The following is a 22,675-nucleotide window of genomic DNA, read 5'->3' as shown; positions in this document are numbered from 1 at the left end:
CTAGTACTTGTTGCCTTTGTTTGTTGGATAGGTTAGGTTTAGGCAAGAGGACGGAGACTGATAAGGGTTAGGATAAAAATGTCAGAGCAAGCCAATCGAAGGTAGAGTAAGGCAGAAGAGGGCAGGATAAGATGCGATGCAATACGATATGATAAGGTTTGATAGGGTTACGATACGATATACTTTATCGTCATGCCTCTTTTAAAAAACAATCAAACAGAAAAAAAAAGAGGTGCCACTCTATATACAGAGGAGGTCAGGGTGGGTGGATGAGTCAAACAGACGGGGGACCCAGGAGACCGCTGTTTGTTAAGTTGAGTACGTTACTTACGTATGTTTTGTAAGTTACAAAACAAACATACTCATTTTAGCCTAAACCCTGACTGTTTTTCTTAGCCTAATAAAGTAGTTTTGGTGCCTAACCGCTATCTTTCATAACATTAGCCAAATATTTAAAACTATGCCTGTCACTGGTTCTCTGCAACAGTCATATGTCACATTGTGGGAGTCATTGGCAAATCACCTATTCTGTTGATTAGATTGGACGTGTTTGGATAAATGGTACAATAGTAACATATAGATTTTTAGATGTTTTTCTTAGGTAAGTGGCTACCAGCCAGGTTTACAGGTAACAGTCTCTGAGATTTCTGACACCACCACAACACAGTGGAGGAGGGTTTCCATTTGGGGAACTCAAAACATTGAAAAATGACATCTGAAAAATTCAGCAGCAACATCTCTATCCACAGACTGTGTCCCAGTTACTCTGGATAATCCACAATCCTCACTGCGATAGGCCCTAAGAATAGCATTCTTAGGAACTATTTATTGATAGAAAGTAGTTCCAGTGAAAACTGCTCACATCGAGGTCTGTGGATAATCCAGATTTAACAGGGGACACTGTTTATGGAGCATTGTCTCAATCTGGGCAAAAAATGCAGGTACACGAAGTGAAAGAATGTGTTATTTGTAATTTGTGTGACCATTTAACAAGTCATCTTTCTGTCAGTTCCAGGAGGAGACACAGTGTTGAAAAAATACGGAGCTTTGAAATAAAATGGCTTGTCTTACAAATATGTTTAAAATGACGCTCAGATCACACTCATTCTCACCACACAGTCTCACAATGTCAAACAATGTCAAACAGGATAATGTGTGCCCGGTGCTCGATGTGCAGCAGCTCTTTTCAGGCCGGGGTAAGCTGAAGGCCTCTTTCTCCAACAATGGCCCATCACCATGCCAACAGAAGCGGTGCCAGCCGCGGTGCCAGCTTGGCATGGCCCCCGTGTTAGCAGTGGATGATTCAAGGGCATTAAAGCACAATGTGGGGGGTTCCAGTTTATAGACGACTGTGCCAGGATTTCCACCACAGTTTGCTCTGAAACAGCCTGTCATTCATCGCTCTCTGCTACTTCCCCTCCTCTCGTGCCATTGGCCAGAGCTGTGAGCATTAACAATCCATCTTCTGAAAATTTGCTTTTTATGCACAGAAGCACCGGTCATGCTTTAATGTACTGTGTTTACTCACAAGCTGTACATAAAGCAAGAGCGTCAAGTACGTTGCCACGGGTCTCCTTACAGGGTGGGCCCACGTTTTCCTCACACTCATTAAGGATTGATGATCCAGAAGAGATAATAACATCTTTGTTGATTTGTTAAATTGGTGCCTGCCATTTTGTGTTTGAAATTAATGTTGTAATGAGTGATCAAGGGCCATGTGTTTATGTCATTTTAATTCTTAAGCACCTCCATCTTAACATTAACTGTCATTCCTGTCTCTCCGCCTTGCAGTGCTCGGAGCAAGTGACTGTGATGGACTGTCGGACTGTATCTGAAGTGCTCCACCAAAGTGTAATATCCACTCCTGACCTACTCTGAAGAACAATATTTGATTCAATCGATGTTGCAGTGTCCCCCCAGAGGGAATTACTCCTGAGTAATAGGTGGACCCTCAGAAAAGAGCAACAGTGGACCATGTGATACTTGACCTTCAAGGAGAGAACTCAGGTACACTCCAGAAGATGTCAAATCTGATCTGAGGCTGCTCTCGAGAGGATCTCCTAGCTCGTAACTCAATCATCTTTTCATGTGTTGTTCGGCAGTGCTCGTATGCCATGGGCCAGCAGTGACAGAGCGTAGCCATCAATGCTGGATCTTCATTTATTGAGGAGTACCAGACATCTCATCATGGATTTGAATGAGATTTTCTCCACCAAAGAGCGACTGTAAGAAAGACTGGAGTGTGGGGGAATTGGACACTGGGAGTTGGGAGGATTAGCTAGTGTGCTGCTAACCCATGGTGGATCTGCTGTAAGCAGGACAAGGGACCCAGCAGTGGAGGATGTCAGCGGAGGCCGAGCTCCAGCCGGGTGTCAAAACCAGCCAGCGAAAGGAGTCCAGGAGGATCAAAGGTATGTAAGATGCTACTTGCCAAACAAATGTGTTAATTAAGGATGACAGTGGTTAACCGCTGAGGATATTGTTGACCAGTTAACCATGGTATTTTACGTGTTCATCTTTCTACTCTTCAGTTTACTGCACTACACACCACCAGGGTGCGGTGGAAGACAGACAGCTAGCCGCGTTAACAAGTGGAAACAAAGTGCCCACTGCCCTTTCCCCTGATCTCCACTGGTTAGCTATCCTTGGCCACTGTGCACCAGCTGGGTTAGGTGGGAGCTAGCTACTCATTTGGCCAATTCTGCTTGTAACATCATCCTGACCTAACAGCATTGCTGTGGAAACATTGTGCCCACCCCTCTGGTCCCCCCTCAGGTCACCCCTGTGAGTATGCAGCTCAGTTGTAAGCCACAAACCCCCTTTAGCATCACTCTGTCAGCACCGTTAACAGTGTCAGCATGGCTAGTGGTGACGCTTTTGCGTCTCAAACGTAGCCGCTTACTCACTGGGTCCACCTTGGCGGGACCAGTGGTGGCGACGATGTTTCTGTAGCAACATCATCCCACGGTAATGGCGAATGAGCAGCACTGCTAGCTTGCTCCCACCTGACCCGGCTAGTGCGCATTGCAGAGCAGCAAAGGCTAACATAAAAATGAAAAAAAAAAAAAAAAAATGCGTTTACATTTACATCACAAAACATTAAACTTTCACCACCTCTAAATGGATAGCTTTTTGAAATGTGGTGCTAAAGTCATGGGTGTATTAAGAAACTTGCGAACTTCTTCCCATGAAAGCTGCTCAGTGGAGCATGAAACCAAAAAAGCTCTTTTCCACAGTATGAAATTACCCAGGTGATTGACGCTGCTTCCACATCACAGGGCCCATAGAGCAGACGCACTAGAGACTTACAGCCACCAAGCGTCTAACTTCCAGTTTAGCACTTCATGAACTTGAATGGGGATAAAATTATTTAATCTTGTGGCTCTTTTAGACTTTCCAAATGTTATCAAACCAAATGGATTAAATTTTGATAGTGGAATAAGTCATTTCACAGGGGTTTGGACCCCCAAAAAAAATTATCCACTGATTTATTGACGTCTCTTTTCCCAATGTAAGTCAATGGGAAAAAGTCGTTTTGGGCACCATGGCATCATGTGAAGGACCCCGGAAATTGCAGTACCACTTTTTGGCCACTACGAAAATTGGCTCCAAAGCCTGGTACACTTCCTGGTGGCCTGGCTAGAGCTCAAATTGAGTCAATGAAGCGCCAGACTAAAAGGAAAGGCTTCGTGTATTTTATATAATTTTGAGTTTTGTTCATTTTTTCTTAAAAATTAGCCAATTAGTTACTGATTAATGGGTCTTGGCCTGTCAAAAGCAAAGTTAACCAAAACTGGCATGCCTAGCGTTGAAGCAACAATAGTATAATGAAGACTCATGTAAGAAAACAGTCTAGTGCTGACGGCCCAGTACTCCCTGTAGAAAAGGGAGTCAGGACAGAATGGTAAACTGGCAGCTTTCTCATGTTTGGCAGACAGTAAACATAACTTTAAGTCATGTTTGGATGGAGCTAAATAACGCTGGACTACTTGGAGAGAAGCTTCACTCAGTCAAGCCCGCCGAGAGGCTCCCTGTCTCATCCCAGGGATCCAGATGTAGTAACAGCTATTCCATGTAGCCCCAGGGTTTGGTGCCGCCATGATTTAGGTGTCATGGACAGGGTAATTCACACCCTGTCGCTTTGATGAACAGCATAAGTGATGTAATAGGACGAGGCATTCTCCGAAACTTCACTGGGAGATTGAAATGGGATTGAATTGGCTGAGAGGAGGAAAGAAGAGGGGATTGAGAGGTAGAAAGAATGAGATCCACAGGGAGGGGGGGAAGGATGTGAGCAAGAAGAGGATGCTGTAGCGTGTGCCCTCCCTCTCTCCATCTTTTTTTCCCCCTCATTTCTCCATCCATGAATAAAGCCACTCCAGCTAGTCCAGTAAATCTGGCTTCTGCGGGCTGGCTGTAACGAGGCCGTGGGGCCAGGTCCTCTGTGGCTGTTTCACTGGCCCTGTCGGCTCGCTCAGATAAATGGCCAGGCTGGAGGAGGGCCCATTGATTTGAGTTAAGTGGGGGGGGGGGGAGCGGAGGGAGGGGGCTATTACACACGTGGCCATGCGGCTCATTGGAGGGGGCTATCAGCACAGGCTATCAGCCTCATGTTAATCACATGTGCTGCAGGGACCATTGTCACAATCAGCAAAGATGCTATTTAGATCCATATAAATGGAAATGGGGCAACATAAATGCATGCAGAGTGTCAGGCAGCGCGGCTGGAGGTGTTTGTACTCAGGCTGGGGCAGGTGAAGGACACTACAGGGGATCATGTTGATGACATGTGTTTAGACAAAGCACTGTTGATACTCATATAGGGGGAAGCAACAGAGGAGATTGGTGTGATTTAAAGGATGAGGTTGCAGCTACTGTATTTTTCATCTCGTCAACATTTTCCATGAAAATACCAAAACCCAGTGTGTCTATCTGTATCTTGGTGATGGGCCGTATGGATAGTACTCATTGCCTTCGTTGGTTGAGTTGGTCAGGTTTAGACATGAGTAGTGAGCTAGGTTAGGGTAGTAAGGCAGGTCATGCTTTTACCCTAGTAGGAAGTTCAGGTTTTGGGGTTTTTATAAGACTAGTGCAGTGCTTGTTTGAAATGTGCCTGTTCAGAACACGGCAATTGCTTGGCCTCCAGTACTGCTGCTTGCAGCTTTCTCAAGAACAGCTCATCCAAACAACTTCTAACTCGACACTGCACTTCTTTGAGTCCTGAGCAATGCATCTGCCATCACATAGTTGCATCCCCGAGCAATGAAAAACCTCTTTTCAACCGTGCAGTCTGGTGCGGTTCAGTTTAGTTCAGTACTATTTTTTCTGTCTCCACTGTGAAAAGTTGTGGATGGTACCAATGGAATCGTTCTGTACCGTCCCCATTTTTGGTCCCCCTTCTGTTGGGGTACCTAGCACACAGATCTGGTACTAAAAGGTGGAGCTGTGAACACTGCAGTCTGTTCATTGGTCTATAGCAGACAATCCCTCTGCTCAGGGCCAAGCTGTGGCTGGTTTTGTAACCACTGTTCATACCATGGCAAGTTTTACATGAGTAAACTGTAACTATCAAAATGAAAGGATGTTTTGCTGCCTCTCAAAGCAGCTGTAGTCTGAGAAAATAAACTCAATTCACTGGGCCGACTGTCGGCAACTTTAAAGGTGGAACATTTACTTGTAATGTTACTCAATTCATGAGTTGACAACATGAATCCATCAACACACCTTGAATTTCAGTATGACAACTTTGACCATTAGTTTAGGTGGTGTTTTTGTCTCTCTTGGATGCCACAGACTTTTCGTAATGTGTCAGTCTTTAAACAGTTAAAAATATATGTATTCATTTCGACCGGATTATGTGAACTTTGTATATTCAAATCATCACTTAGAGAAAAAAAAAAGGATCGCGGAGCATCGTTACTGCGCTTGCCTGAGAAGGACTAACTGCACAAACCCTCTATTTTTAAATATCCCATGGAGAGAGACTCTCACTGCAGCCTGTTTTATTTTGTTCTGAAATTGTTGGCGTGCAACAGTTGCAACTGCAGACGTTCCTTCTATAAGAAATATAGCAAGTGCTGGAGTGAGCAGTGAGTGACAACAGCCCCGGCCACATTTAAGAGGACTGTTTGCGGTGAAAACACTAAACAGATCTAGGGTCTAGATACCATGTCTGAAGGGTTACTTTTGGTTCCAAAGGTACTATATCAAAAGGTGGAAACGAGGCTATAGAGTATACCAGTTATTTGGGTGGAAGAGCTCATGCAAGAACTTTATGAACTTTTATTCCTGGAAACAAAAGAATTCATTATGAAGGTTAGATCACTGACGTTAAATGTTTGAGTGTAACATCCCTGGTTTCTCTTTCTTCATCTGTTGTTGAAAGTACTGTAGCAAGCAATGGAAATCAAGCTGTGCTCAACATGCCATTCAGCAGTGCAACAGTTAATAGGTTGGTGCAGTGATAATGGTGTTTTGTTGGCCAGCCCAGAAGTTAGCAATGCCTTTTCTACTCTACAAGAAGCCTATGGGATTTTCCCATTGGATTTTGGATTATGGTAGAAAATAAGCCCTGTGACAAAGAAACATTATGATACTAATGCATTTTGTTCAGCAAGATAATCTTACAAATGAACATCACTTCATGATTTTTGAGGCATTAATGCAATTGCCAGAGGTAAAAAGCTAACGTTATGCTATTAACAAACTACACCACGGTTGCATGACCTGAACGTCGCCACCAAAACGAGTCTGTGTTCGTCATGATGTTGTTCTGTAGTCTCATTTAGCCACTTGTGAGCATCCTGCTTTTTGGGATACTTACTGAAGTGTTTTATGTCGAAGAACAAAACAAGAAAATCTCTTAGGCTTATGTTAAACACAAATCTTATTTCTAATCAAAAACCTATTAAAAAAACATTAACTTCAAGACGAGAGAACCAGAACTCATTTCTGGGTTTAAGGACTCATTCCTGCAACACTCTATAGGGAATCCCTCTCAATACTCTACACAGTGTGTACATAATGCGCTACTAATACATAGACCACAAGAGCTCACACTTCACACTGCAGTTCCTCGAGGCCTAACAATATACCAGCCAAGTCGATCAGATAAATGGTTTTCAAAAAAATTGAAAGATAGACGGAAAGACAGAGAGAGACTTAAAAGATTTGATAATAATAATTATTCTTCAATGCATGTGATGCTTATGTTTTGATTATTGCTTCATAATTTAATAGAGAACGTTTTTTAGAGGAAAATAGAACATTTAGCGTGACACCACACACACTGTCTTGTGTTTTGTTTTAGGGATGTCATAGATTGTCATTCCTCTCAAAACCTCACAGCAGCAAACTCCGACTGCCACGGTAAAGCCAAAGCTCCCCTCTATCCATCAACAGAATTGCTTTACATGCGTGACTTTGCTCTATCTCCATAGCAACTGTTGCTCTCCCACTGTAATCTGTGTTCCAAAAAAAACGATTCATTTCAAAAAGAAAGACAAGGAATAGAGGACAGAGAGACACTGAGAAAGGAGGAGGAGAAGGACGAAGACGCAGCAAACAGACACAGAAAGAGACAGAGGGAGGCAGAAAAAAGATGAAATCACCAGTCAGCACTCGTACTGGATGTATGACATTGGAAAGATTGTAAGTGGCAGTACAAATAGTAACCATTTCACCCTATTCAAACACTATTTCCCACATTTGACCAAATCATTTTCTGGTACTGAATGTTCATCCCACTGCTGCACCATGAATTTGATAATAGCATCATGGAGCTCCTACCTAAAGAAGGATCTCGCCCATCACCACCAGGCTCACATCAGTAACTCTACAGTGACTCAATGGTCTGCATCGACGATGTGCACAATGCCCCTCATTAACTCTGTAACTGCTTTAACGATCAGTCATTAAACCGAGTCCTCGATCTGCTCTGTGATGCCAAAGTTGGGTGGAGGAATTTTGACATCGGTGGACGAGGGCACACGTGCTGCTGTTAATGTTTGTAAGTGTGTGTCTGTGTGTTTGCTGAGGCTTATTAAAGTTATTTGGTGCACATGGGGGAGGCAGATGGCGAGGACAGATTTGCCTTCCTCAGACATCCATTCTCTTTACTGCTGCTTAAAGTCATCAGCCCCCTGTGCTGATAGGACATACCTAGTGTTTTCATTTCATGAGACATCAAATGTCCTGTGCAGAGACGCACAAAATAACGGTTAACATTGTACGTCGTTTGTAGGTGAACTTGAGGCTCAGTTGGCAATAGTATAAACTCTCATTATAGGATAATGCATGGCGTGTGTGGCCATCTAGTAGACAGGGACATTGACAGGAAGAGACAGGCGGACACAGATACACACTCAGAAAAGTTCAAAGGTTAAGCTGCCTCGATGCCCAGAACCCCAACAAAAAGTTTCTTGTTGCCAAGTCCTTATATCTGGAGGGGCACTTCTGACTCTCCATCTGTTGCCATCTGTCCCTTCACTGTCCCCATTCTAGTGTTCTAGTGTGGCGAGGATGCAACACTGTGATCAGAGACAAGCCCTGAAACAGTATGGAGCAGGGCGAACAGTAATTGTTCTCTCCATGGTCCTGGTGCAGGGCCTGTGTGTCAGGTGGGTGATTGTAGCGTTTGATTTGAAGCCCTCTGATGTCCTGGCTGTTAAATCTCAGCTCCTTTTTTTTTTTTTTTTTTTGAAGATTTGGCTTTTTTATGGCGTTTAAGTCTTTATTAGGTCGTTGAAAAATGAGGGCAACAGTAGGGCTGTCACCATAACATTACTGACTCGTCGCACAATATATGGACATGACCTCGATCAGTTTGCTGACCTTGATATTGCCTGTTGTGTTTACATGCATGTTTACAGAAGAACATTTTAGCCAACATGAAGCCAACACATTTCCACTTACAACTGATACTGATGCTTGGTCAGTGGCCTTACACGTCAAAATATGACGCTGTTACTAACATACTTTAACTTTTTGGGATATACGTCATTAGCATAGTAGGCTACACATATTAGCACACTATGTTGTTATTAAAATTAAAATCGATTAACCTTTGGTTTGACAGTGGACACAAACAGCAGGCTCCTGGGTGAAAGTCAAAAGTTTGTTTGACCTATCCACTTCCCCTCCAGCCCACCCTATGCAGACTTTCTCGCTCTTTATACCACGGCAGTTGGTCAGTGCACTAAAATGCCTACACCTGGTGCATCTCATACTGCTGCTGAAGGGCGCCTTGGTATCTGGTGCTAAGGGTCACTGACCAAGCCTCGGTATTTTACAAGTTGGGAGTGAGACCGGATTGATGAAGCTTCTTTCAACAGTCCGAAAAAGATAAAACCAAACTTGAAGACGACACAGCATAGTTAACGGGTGGCCTACAGCTGCTCTTTTGGAGTGCAAGTGGCACAACCTGATAGTCATTAGCTTGCCAACCTCTGGCAACAACCAAGAAGTCTGTTGTTTGTAGTTTTACCTTCCAACAACTTCATCCTTCATAAATCCACTAGCAAACCACCCAACTCCCAGGTCATCCACACCCAAGAGCTGACTGCAGCGCACTGGCGAGATTATAGGGATAAATGCGGCGTTCCTGGAGCTTCTCTAAGCTTGTCTATTAATTGTATCAGGCTTCACTTGGTTTTGTTTTTGCTAGCCAAATTTTGTATTAACTTTAAAACTGAGTAATATCGGGCTACTCCTATACATGTACTCGTATATATTAAGAGGTGTTTATTACTTTATTACTTTTTATTATTTTAAGTCCATTGTCTGAATATTCTTAGGAAGAGTTCAATGCTCTTTGAACACGTATACTGGCATTATTATGCTATTGTGATTATATCTGTGGCATAAAATGGTGTCAAACTGACAGTAATATCGTTATCGCAATTACTTCTGGGACAATATATTGTCATATAGGAAATATTGGGAGGCGAGAGATGAGACAAAGGCTGGATTCTAACCCAGCATCTCAGACCACCAGGACTCCCAAATGGCAGGCATGTTGTCCCATGTGTAGGATACACTTACTAACAGTAGACAATGCTTTAGGCAGCCCTCTGTCAGACAAATTATGAGCATCAGGCTTATGGGCCTGAAATATTGTCAACCTTGGGTAATTGTAAATCCAGAAAGCCAGAGGAATATGTGTCACCCCCCTTCACACACACACACTCACACACACACCTTCTCCTGCTCTCTTCTCCTTTCTTACAGTGTGTAACAACATGAAACAGCATGCCCTGCAGCTCTTTAGTTTTCAAATACAGCACACTCGCTCGTCTTGATCTGAACCCTGAGCACGTAGCGTACGAGTTATGCCACTGTGTCAAGACTCTCATTCGGTATGCAAGGCCTACTTTTTTGAGGATCTGTGCATAAACCTCTAAATCTCTCCTGAAGTGTTATTAGGGGAAATGGCGCGCTGTATGTAAAGAAACAAATGGCACAGAACATCTGGTTAGAGCTCATCTGAGAGAGCCGCACTGAATTGGACCGATCGTGTTTAAAATGCAACTGGAGCAGCATGCATTTTACATTACATTAGTGTATGAGTCAGTAAAATCTGGATGGAATACATAATACTGTATGAATAGACTACAGTAGCTGTATGAGGGATGCTTTGAATAAGGTACAGCAATAATTATCGTAGGAGTCAGCCCTCTCTTGCATCTGTCCTGCAGGGTTTAAGCAACAGCACATCCATAGCAACGTCTGCAGTCTTTTGAGTGAGTTTGTCATCAAAGTGGGTTAATTTCTCTACGTGTGTGCACGTCAGACTTGTTAATGTTCAGAAGTACACGGCGGCTGTATATAAGACTCATTATCCTCTGGCTAAGAAACAGTTCTGAATTAGACCCAGATTTGACATTCACTTGCTTAGAGACTTTAATGACTTTAGCATCATCGAGCCCTCCCCCCCTTTAGAGAATTGTGCCCTCATGAATTAGTGAGAGGGTGTGCATAGCCAAGACAAGTGCCTGCATTCGAACATAGACTTTTGCACAAGCCACTTAATTTGCTCTTTTTTTTTTCTAAATTTCTAATTTTAGTTTTTGATGTTTCCTTGTAAATTGCAAGAATGGAAGAAGAAATATCATCTGTGTTTGTGTATATTAGGGCTGCCCCCTAATAGTCAGCCAAACGTTCGTCAACCAGAAAGGTTATAAGTCGGCAAGATTTCATTGGTCGCTTAGTCGCAGAAAAAAACAAATCAAAATAAACAAAAAAACATGGAACTCTATTAAGAGCCGCGCATTGTCAAAATAAATCAAGACCCTAATTTGAAAGGACAGACACAGGAAGAGGCCACGCTCAGCAGTCAGACAGGAGTCACGTTACAAACCACTCACAGCCAACAGATATCTTCCCCTTTTTCTGTAAATATTCAGTCTGATAAATACGGAAAAGTTGATCATGTTAGTGCAGGGCTACCCAGAGCTTTACATCTGTCCCACGGACGATAAGGCCTACACACTTATAAACAGCGCCTGGAAGAAGATCAGCTCTACACACGGCATGTGTGTGACCCCTAATTTCCAGGGCTGGTACCTGCAGTTATTCCAGAGGCTAGTTAATAACATGTTGGGCAGGAAATCCAAAGGCTGGGATCATTTTGAGAAGGTGAAGGACGAACCCAAGGTGATATGTAAACTCATCTTCATTGGTCGACTACAAACATGACGTATCATCTGAAACATGGAAGTAGCTACATGCCCATTAGCCACTTAGCACAATCATTACTGCTTTGCTGACAGCGTCATTAACAGGCGGCTCGCTCAGTGTGTGACGTGCACTTGTAGATAAAATATAGGCCTATATTAATGACAAACAATTTGAAGCATTGTAGTGGTCAAGGCATGAGAATACAAAATCATGAATAAGCCTTTTTAAGGTTTGCAAAAGACACAGCTGATTTAGTGTTGTAGTATTTCTTAGGTGGAAGTAGCAGGTTTGTATGAGATTGTTGACATGTGGTTCAAAGTTTAGTTGAGAATAAAAAGTCATAAATTTCTTGCTGTAGATTCTATATTTTCGTTGCCAGTGGACCAAACAAATTGTAATTTTCTTGCTAGGTGATCAGGGCCAAAGATTATTACTTCTGTTTCATCTGAGTTTAGCTGCAGAAAATTACAAGTCATCCATTTCTTGATGGCAAAGAGGCACTCATTAAACCATTAAAGCCCTCAGAGAGCTAACATTATCTGGCTTAAAGGCCAGGTAGATTTGCATGTCATCAGTGTAACAGTGGTAGGATACCCCATTAAAATGACTGATAATGCTTTCTAATGGAGGCATATAAAGGGAAAACAAAATGGGACCAAGAATAGATCCCTGTGGCACCCCACACATCAGTGGAGCTGAAAACAAAACAAAATTACCAATGGAAACAGAAAGTTCTCTTATACTCTCTCATACTTACACACAGATTTAGTCTTTGAATGTGACTGAGATCAAGAAGCAATAAAAAAGGTGTCTTGAACTCAATGCAGGCTGCCACCTCATTCTTGGGCTGCAAAGTTTCATCACTGGAGTCCTCCATGTCAGTGACGAGTTTGACAGTGGGGTCAGAGGTTGGATATGTGTTGGATATGGGCGCCTGTGGTTTAGTGGCAGAGCAAGCATCCCATGTACAAGGCTGTTGCCGCAGTGGCCCGGGTTCGAATCCAGCCTGTGGCCCTTTGCTGCATGTCATCCCTCCTCTCTCTCTCCCCCTTCACGCTTACCTGTCCTGTCCAATAAAGGCAAAATGGCCAAAAAAAATCTTAAAAAAAAAACCCTCATATTTTTCATTTGTTTTATTCTAGAAAATAAAAGATATATTCTTGCTCTCACCCGCTGCCCACCCGCGTGTAGTTCATTTTTACCCATGCCCGTACCCATGAATTTATATATATACATATTTAACCGTGACACAGCTTTTTGCGGGTCATCTGTCTACCCAGCCCCGTGCAGGACACTGCCCCTGGCACAATTGTGTTGTCTTCCTCTAAAACTCAGAAAAACGTCCACACTGGTGGCTGCATGTTTGGCTCTGTAGTTAGCATGCTGCGCTTGCTCTTCTTCTTCTCTGTGTTTATCCACAGTGTAGATGCTGCGCTAGTTACGTCAGTGAAAGCAATTTGGCTTTGTATTATCACCTCTGTTTATCGGTTATAATTTTATTACCAGAATAATAGATAATACTATAAATTTCCCATTATTACTGATAATCTATGGCCCGATATATATCATGCATCCCTGGGGACACATATGAGACGGCCAGTTTGGGGGTCATCTGCCACAAAATTGTGAACACTTAATTTCCTGCATTCTGTGCCTTTCTGTATCAGTTCATGGTGGAAATGTCTTTAATTGTTTGTTTTTATTGAGAGGGACAAAGCGCATGTTTTAAACATTGAGGGGGACGTGCCCCCTCAGTTCACCCTGAAATCTACACCTGTGCAGCATGGAAGGCAGTGCCGTGTGTTTCTGGGTGGAATAAGGTCATATTGGTATAATAGGGTCTTTGAGTGCAGCCTGACAGTCTGTGTTAGAGATATTAAACCTTCTCTTCTCGCACACGGCTTAGACAGCTACTTAAATGTGCCGTTAACTGATGCACTGTACAGTCTCGTGACCTAGAATCGAGTGAGCAAGGGACCTGAAAACTGTTAAATTCTCAAAGGTGGTGGTGACCTTGATTTTGCTATCTCGTCATATAAATGCGGCAGGAGTTTGTGTCTGACAAACCCTGCGCAGGTTACGAGGGGCTGGTTTACACATTTGCAGATGCACGAGACAGCGCTCGAGGCTCACACCCTCATAATCAAAAAAGCGCGACGGCAGATAGCGCAGAGACAAAATGAGGAAGGTGTCGGTGTCAAGGTGGTGTCAGGGCAGCTGCAGAGATTGACAGACAGAATAATCAGCAACAGGAATGGGAGGGAGGAAGGGAGGGGATGACATTAAAAAGCCCGAGGCCAACCAGACACACATTTGCAAATGTCCCCCTCCCATGCCACACCACCCGTCCCACCACCCTACATCCATCACCCAGGGAGGGCCTGGTGGATTATGGGTGAGCGCTGGACCGAGATGATTCCTCTCAATAGTGGCCATTCAAGCTGGTTTGTCACCACCAATAGCACCCATGGGAACCGTGGGCGTGGGTGAGGCGTAGGAGCAAGCACCCCCCGACTTAGCCACCCCCGTAACCTTCCACCCGAGCCTTTCAGCGTGAACGCCGTGCAATAGGTGACGGCAAAGTGTTCTCAATGTTCCAGTTGTTTTCTCATTTAGTCCACCGGCTTTATCCAACTTCATTTTCAATCTCGAGTTCAATTTTCTTTCAATCTTTGCTCGCTGCTGCTAATTTGCAATTCATTCTGCATTTCCTATTCCATAAATATTTATACCAGAGCAGCCAACTCACACACACACACACACACACACACACACACACACGGAGTAGCCTCTATACCTCAAGCAGGGCATGATACTAAAGTTGTAGGATTCAGTTGAGTTTACAACCTTGTTTGCTGTAATCACTCGCTTTCATTTTCACCTCCTTATTTCTTATCCCCTCTTCTTCTCTCTTCTTCTCTCTCCTGCCGCAGGTCAGGACCGCAGTGAGGCGGGGCTTATTAAGCGTTTCCGTGGAGATGGCGTGCGCTACAAGGCCAAGCTGATCGGGATTGATGAGGTGACAGCGGCGCGCGGGGACAAGCTGTGCCAGGACTCCATGATGAAGCTGAAGGTGCAGACTTCTGTGTGTGTGTGTGTGTGTGTGTGTGTGTGTGTGTGTGTGTGTGTGCAGACTTCTGTGTGTGTGTGTGTGTGTGTGTGTGTGTGTGTGTCTACGGGGACATCATTGAGTCTCTTCACTCATCGCAGTCAGATTTGGAAAAGGCATGCTCGGGCATGTCTGTAGTGTCCGTTGAATGAGTCATGGGAGCTGTCTTGTCCTGTATATGACTCACTGAAGCTCCGTAAAGAACTGACCAGACGGAACAAATAAAAGTCCGACCGCATTATCCCGTAGCTCTTTGTCGTGTAGCTACTGTAACGTTGCTTTTATATCTTTTGCAAAATGGTTGCAGCTTTGTACTTTATTTTCCCTCTAATAGGCTGCTGTATTTTTAGTATTGCTCAAAGCTCTCCGCATTTATTCATACAGCTTTTTTGACCTTGGAGGCAAACTGGCTTCCCATTCTGAGACACTTATATCACTAATGTGGGAAATTTTCACTTTTTAGTGTGTGACTGCAAGAACGCTACCCCCCCCCCCCCCCCCCCCCCCCCAATTTGTCTGCCTCTTGAATGTCTTCTCATGTCAGTCACAGCCTTCTATTTTTACAGCAAAGTCCACGAGGTTACACTTGTAGCACATATACAAACTGTGATAATGTGACCCAGATAATATTTTAGCCAGTCTTCTTTACAGAATGTTGCAAGAGAATTAGGTCGAATTCAGCCCTACAGTAAGTTGGAAGAAGATCTGAATACTAGTGATTGTAGATGAAAGGGCTGAGAATATAAGTTTGTTGACTTATACATACATATACTGTAAATTCACTGTTCCTTCCCGCTCCCAAGGTTTCAGTTCTCGTACATGTGCATATCACAATGAAATTTCCCCACCTGATATTCTGAGTAATTTTCTGAACAATGGGTCCTTGACGTCAGACAGTTATAGACTAAAGCAGGCTTCTCATTTCTAACTGGTGACCATCAGTGTCATCAGTCGTCAACTGCTGGAATGACGATGAACGCTAGCAGCTTTCCCCAGGCCCTGCAGGAAGTGCGCCAGGCTCTGACACCAATTTTCATAGTGTCCACACAATATTACAACTTCCAAGCCTGTCACGTGATGCCACTGGGCCCAAAAAACCTTTTTCCTGTAGACTTCGATTGTGAAAGAGGCGTCTGTAAATGAGGGGATAAACTTTTTTGAGTGTCACAGCCTTCACAAAATGACTTGTTCCAGGATTAGATCCATTTGGTCTGTTAACATTTGAGCCGCAAGATTAAATCGTTTTATCCCAATTCAAGCTAGCGTAGCGCTAAACTGGACATAGCTGGCTCCGCTGGTGGAAGTCTCTAGTGCTCTTGCTCTGTGGCCCAATGATGCTGAAGCAGCACTGATCATCTAGCTAATTTTTTTAGCGACAGTTAAATGTTTTGGGCTTCATGCACCACTGAGCAACTTTTATAAGAATGAATGCTGCATCCAGTTCTCTTTATACATCCATGTTTTTTACCAGCTCTAGTTAGACACCAAATAAAGCAGATGTTTGTGACAATCAGAGCATTAATATAGCAGCAAACAGTTATCTGCTTTGAAAAGATATAATGGAGTAATGGCGTCCTGAGCAGAGAACAAAATCGTGCTCCTTCTGTGCATGTTGTAATCCACGCCTCTCTATTCTTTGTTGTGGTAGCTGGGCTGGTCGTGTGTGCATGTTAGTGCATGTAAATTGCTGTGTGCCTATCCCACTGGCTGCACTGTGTTCATAAGACATTTACTGCTGATAATGCAGTCCCAACTAACAGTGACAGAGTGGCGTTGTTGCAGAAGTATAGTGGTCACCCTCTGGTTCTCTCCCAGGTTAATGCTGTTAGCTTGGTCAGCACTGTTAGGGCTTGCTATATGTGCCACAAAATTTGCACCCTCAAAGCCATTATTTTCATTGTAGATGCACAGAGGGCACTGTCAAAAGTGAGAGTGTTTGTTTGATGAACGGAAAGCTCTCCGAGATAAAAACTTCATCCTAACTTTTCAAATGCCAAATATGTGAGTAACACATCGCTTCAACGTGTGGAGAAGTCCAAAGCTTGATAGAACCTAGTTGCAGCTGCTAAGCTATAATTGGACAGTTGCTATTCAGGGGAGGGGTTTGGCAAACTGTCAAATATCAATATGACATATTGCTCAGAAATAGAATGCTTCCTCTTCTCAAAACTTTATTCTGTATCCTCTTAAATGCCAGCTGTGTTTACTGGCTCCAAAGTAAAAGGCAGGAAATACTTATCACTCTCTTTGTTGCGGAGAAAAGCAGCACATAAGCATCTTTGCAGTAGGTGGCTACGGGATAAATCCTCCTCAAAAAGAGGACGTATATGCATGGCTTTTTAAGTATCTTCTCACACACTTCGCTGCAGCTTAAATGTGTGGGAAGCCCCATGAGAGGAGCGGTATAGCCAGAAGGCAAAGCCTCTCATCACCAATATCCATTCCAAGCGATATGTCCAATAAAACAACTTTTTCCCTGCCTGGATCTGACATTTCAGTACTGCCCTCCATATGACTCCAGCAGTCACCAACCACTAGCCAGTTACAGTCAACGGGGCAGTCGATACAGACCTGCTATTATATGGGCAGAGGATAGAAGAGGGGACGGGGTCTCTATTGAGCTGCCTCTTGTTGTCTTGAGGACTAATCCACCAAATGGAGAAGCCGATCGCTGATTGACAACATATATCGACTCACCCGCCCGCCCGCCTCTTTCTCACTTACTTCATCTCTTCCTTATCCCTGTTCCTTGTTCTGCTCTTTATCCTCCTCTCTTTACCCTTCCCCTCTTTATACCCACTTTATCCCTTCAGCCTATCATTTTCTTATATGAGTGTACATTTATTTGTATGAAGATGAATGGGTATTTTTCCTTTAAAGGGAGAGTTCACCCCAAAAATCAAAAATACATATTGTTACCCTCATCTGTAGTGCTGTTTATCAATCTAGATAGTTTTGGTGTGAGTGGTCCAATGTTACAGATATCAGCTGTAAAGATGTCTGCCTTTTCTCCAATAATATAATGAAAATAGATGGCACTCGGCTTGTAGTGCTTGAATGGGCTTTGGTTTCTTGCGGGTATACAGTCCGTGTGGAAAGCAAAAGAGCTAAACTGAATGCGTTGGAAAAATTGCAATCTCGGAATCCGTCACCTATTGTCTGATCATGATTTAGCTTGTTGTTTGCTTTTTTGTAATTTATCTGCAGATAGCTCTTTATAAATTAGCCGAAATGTTGTCTGGACCGGTCTCAAGTTGCTAAACAAACCGTAAACAATGACCAGCAAACAGAAGAGGAAGTCACGGCCCAGATAGTCGCTGGCTGTACCAGATCTCCTGGAATATTAGCCGTTGCCCCAGAGGCTTTATCATCATCAGATGATAGCCGATGGGTTTCGAGATTGCATAGAACTACCGGTATAACAATACATCAGTCTGGATTGATAAATCGCTTCAATGATCAACTGTTTAATATCACTAATACAAAATGAGAACATCGATATGTATCGTCATCTTTCAGATATGCCTTTATTTTGAAATTCTCATGGTATGTCTGTCACCATTTCCGTCTAAACGCACCTTCATCCTAAACATTTAAACAGTGCTAGTGGGCTATTGCCGGGCAGATAAGCAAAGAAAAAAAAGCAATGAGGGTATGCAGTGATACTGTCTCATATCAGTCACAAGCCCCTGAACTGAATCGAATCGAAATCATATTGTGGCACATTTTGATATTAGCAAATACTGTTCCATTGTCCAAAGAAGTTTCATAATATTATTATGAAACTTGTGATTTACACCCCTAGTAAGAACTATTTTCGCTCTTCGGAGCTACACCCAGCGACCGTATCACTGCACAGAAGGAAGCATGCATCTACTGCTAGCTCACCTAGCAACACAGAGCTAGCTAACATTACAGCTCAGCCAAGGAGGACGCCATTAATGTTTACATCTCTCGTCTGTGAGTAGATGCACACTTCCTTCTACGTGGTGATATGGTTGCCGGGTGTAGTTCTGTGGAAAGAAAAGGTTGTTTACAGCAAGGTCTGTGGATTATCTTGAGTAACTGGGTCATGAGTTCTGTAAAGAGACATTGCTGATGAGTTTTTCAAATGTATTTATTTTTTACGCTTTGAGCACCACAAGCTGAGTGCCATCTAGTTAATTATGCTGGAGAGAAGGCAGATATTTGTACGGCTGATTTGGCAACTCACACTAAAACAATCTAGGCTGATAATTAGCACTACAGGTTAGAGGAAAAATATGTACTTTTGATTTTGGGGTGAACTGTCCCTTTAACATCGCCCTGCAGAGGCAGGGGTTGATGGTGATTAATGTGACCTGTTATGGCTCGAGTATTAAATATTAGCTAAGCCTTAAAAGAAAAAAAAAAGTGAAGTGGAGGGTAGCTGATGTACAGAAGAGGTCGACCACTCATCAGTGTTACTGGGCCTGCAGTTTTGTCAGACGCACTCAGCGCAGCAGGCAGGTCTTTCTTCTCCTCTTATCTCCTCTCCTCTTTTCCCTTCTTCCCTCCTCTCCTCACCCGCAGGCTTTGTTCTATGAAAGACATGTCAAGCACACAGGTCGCGTCAAATGGAACACGGTGGAAATGTTAATTGTTTTCTTTATTAGAGCTGAGAATATAAGAAAAAGGGGAGCCGCCGAGATCCATGGGAAAAAACGTACTTCAAAGGCTGGATTGGATGTTCAGTCAGCACAATGTGTCGGAGTTGTCGGAGCGAGCCGGTCGGTCAGCAGCGCGATCCATTCTGTCAGCAAATCTCACCTTATTGTTGTTAGCTAGCACTCGAGTGTGTCACGTTGAAGTGCAGTAAACCTACTTCAAGAAAGGGGAGAGAAAAAAGGGTACTCGGGGAAAAAAAGGGCCGCAATAATAATAAGACTCGCTGCACAAGTCAACGTGTGAATTCCTGTGAGAGTGAAGCTTCAAGAAACAGCACATGAAAGAACATTCTGTCCTATCACACTTTATGTAACTCCTGTCACCCTACCCCTCCAATTTCCCCCCCCCGAATCCCCTCCCAGTCTCTCCCCCATCTCCCACTGTCACACTCACCTGAGTCGGAAGAGAAGAAGGCTCACTGTCTCCCATGCTGAGCTCATATCCTTTCATCTCCTCATGTCGTTTCCTTTAATCTCCTACAGGGAATGGCGTCCTCGGCACGTTCCAAAGGGGAGCACAAGCAGAGAGTGTTCTTGACGGTCTCTTTCGGCGGGATCAAGATTTACTGTGAAAGATCAGGGGTGAGTAGCATGTCAGCGAGAGGGCCGCGTGGCAGAGCCGCACCGCCAGGCCTCCGCCAGCTGCTGCACTGTGAGCCTACAGTATAGGACATCCAGAGGGCAGACGCTCGCACGGTTCAGTTCACAACGGCTACCAGGGCCGCCATCTTGTAAGCCCGGCTGGCACGGTTGACATATCAGTACAATACCTGAGCAGAGGGAAGATGATTCACAAGGTTGCACTCACATAAAACCATCTCTGCATATGTGAAAAATCCAGATTCCTCTTCAAATATCAATGCAAAATGAGCAACAGCATGATTTCCACAGGACAGATTGCCCTTTAGCTCATAAAGATTGAACTTGACAGCATTAAATTACAGGTCTTGCATTCGATATTTGACCCTGAGTAAACTGGTTTAACTCATAGTAAGATTAGGGGTATGCTGCAGGACCTACTTAAGATCACTGGGGCCCTGTCTGCCTGCTAATGATAGCGCAGTGAGCAATGTTATGGTGATGTTATGAGACGGGCTGTTTCCGCCTCCATCCTGGCTTCCATCCCCCTTGCGGACTCAGAGGCCTGCTGTTCCATTACAGGATGATCGAGGGGCTCGGCTCTCCCCCGTCCTGGGGCGTTGTGTTGGCTAGATAGGCCCACTCTGCTCATCAGCGCTAACCGATAATTAGCACTCAGTTCCACCCCTTAATGATCATTGCCGCTAATGCTAATTACACCACGGCTCCACCTCAGCTGTCGTTAGAGCTAAACTGATAATTATGCAACAGAGTTTGTCCCGTGGCTGCCGACCCCCGCCCTACCACCAACCGTCTTCTCCCCCCCCAAAAAAAATCTTTGATAAAATCTCTTTTCAATATGACTGGTAGTGATAGTGGCGTGTCTTTCGCCTGCTATGAGAAAGAAACATTAAGCCCCCCCTCCACCACCAACCAGCTCCCCAGCTTTTTGACAAGCTCATTTGTTGTTTTGGAAATCATGCCCCCTAATGCTCCTCATTTTATTTACTGATTACTGGCAGTGAATAACACTCCACACTTAATATCCCTCTTGAGTTATTATGGGGAAACGGGGATCACTCCAGTGCAGGCCGCGTCAGCAAGCATTTAGATGGAAATACTTTATGTAAAGCTGACATGATTCTCCGCTGAATCGAGTAGACTAGTCATATTAGTTTTGTATTTTTACATTAATCTGAGGCGTTACCAGCGATGCTCCCCGCTGAATATCGGCTAATATTCAAGTGAAAGCTCCTCCCCAGCGCCTCAGCTTATCTCTGCTAATAGTGGAGCGGCAAGTGGGTGTTCCTGAGTGACAGCTGAATTATCTTCAGGGTGTATATATGGGTGTGTGTTTATGTTTTGTGAGCTTATTTTGGGAGTGTCTATTTTTCGATCAGTGTTTCAGAGCTGCCCATCAGTCAGAATTGGTGTGAAGACATAATGCAGTCGATTTAAAAAAAGGGATTGTCTCACAGCATCTCAAATCCTGCTGATATCAAAGATTGACTCAATCTGACGGAACAGCACAAAACAAACATCTTGCTGCTTGATTAGCTACTAAATTTCTAACTAGTATCTATATTTTCTGTGCAACAGAGGTTTGAACAGCCTTGTATCTCTCCTCCCTCTCTCAGAGACTTTTCTGCTCCCTCTGTGTTGGTTGGTTGCGTTTGGCTCAACAATATGCAAAGATGTTTAAAGTAGGTTTGACCTACTTTTCCTGCCAACACAGTGTACAGTACTTGTACTTGTAAAAAAAGGCAGAGATGAAACAAGGCATGTTTTATGCATCTTTAAAGGGACAGATCACCCCAAAATCACAATATTTTTCTTTTTACCTGTCGTGCGATTTATCAGTCTAGACTGTTTTGGTGTGAGTTGCAGAGTGTTGAGATATCAGCCATAGAGATGTCTGCCTTCTCTCCAATATAATAAAACTAGATGTCACTCAGCTTGTGGTGCTTAAAGTGCCAAAAAATACATTTGAAAAACTCAACATCAATGTCTCTTTCCAGAAATCATGACCTGGTTACTGAAGATAATCCACAGACCTTGTTGTGAGCAGTTTCATGTAGGAACTATTTTCTTTCTATCGAGCTACACCTGCCAACCGTATCACAGCGCAGAAGGAAGCGTGCATCTACTCATGGATGAGAGGCTTGTGGTCGTGATTTCATGAGATATAAGCATTAATGGTGTCCTCCTCTACTGAGCTATGACGTTAGCTAGCTCAGTGGTGCTAGCTGAGTAGATGCACACTTCCTTCTGCACGATGATACAGTTGGCAGGTGTAGTTTGGAAGAAAGAAAATAGTTCCTACATGAAATTGCTCACAACAAGGTCTGTGGATTATCTTGAGTAACCGGGTCATAATTTCTGTAAAGAGACATTGATGCTGAGTTGTCTCTTTCAGGGCTGCGAGACATACAGTAGACTGTATGATTACTCTCTACTCGTTCCTGTAACAGCTTACATCTCTGCCACGTAGGTGCTCATGCATCACCACTCAGTCCACGAGATCAGCTACATCGCCAAGGACACCAGGGACCACCGGGCCTTTGGCTACGTCTGCGGAAAGGAGGGCCACCACAAGTTTGTGGCCATCAAGACTGCACAGTCGGTG

General features: G+C 43.8%; 1 protein-coding gene across 3 annotated transcripts in view; it reads left to right on the top strand.

The window, feature by feature from the left end:
• The window catches only part of LOC117271832 (disabled homolog 1), a 68,921-nt gene that overhangs the window by 24,256 nt on the left and 21,990 nt on the right, over nucleotides 1–22,675 (top strand). For 2 of the 3 annotated variants that reach the window (XM_078173152.1, XM_078173150.1), the window contains exons 2-5: nucleotides 1,792–2,411; nucleotides 14,610–14,749; nucleotides 19,954–20,052; nucleotides 22,541–22,672. In XM_078173152.1, coding sequence (XP_078029278.1) covers nucleotides 2,342–2,411; nucleotides 14,610–14,749; nucleotides 19,954–20,052; nucleotides 22,541–22,672 — 441 coding nt within the window. In that variant the 5' untranslated portion in view covers nucleotides 1,792–2,341. The remainder of the gene's footprint in view (nucleotides 1–1,791; nucleotides 2,412–14,609; nucleotides 14,750–19,953; nucleotides 20,053–22,540; nucleotides 22,673–22,675) is intronic. The other variant, XM_078173151.1, reaches the window with a different exon arrangement.

Source organism: Epinephelus lanceolatus, chromosome 12, assembly GCF_041903045.1.
Source record: "Epinephelus lanceolatus isolate andai-2023 chromosome 12, ASM4190304v1, whole genome shotgun sequence".
Taxonomy (NCBI): Eukaryota; Metazoa; Chordata; class Actinopteri; order Perciformes; family Serranidae; genus Epinephelus; species Epinephelus lanceolatus.
Note: the sequence above shows the minus strand (reverse complement) of the source record. Positions and strands in the feature narration are given on the sequence as shown.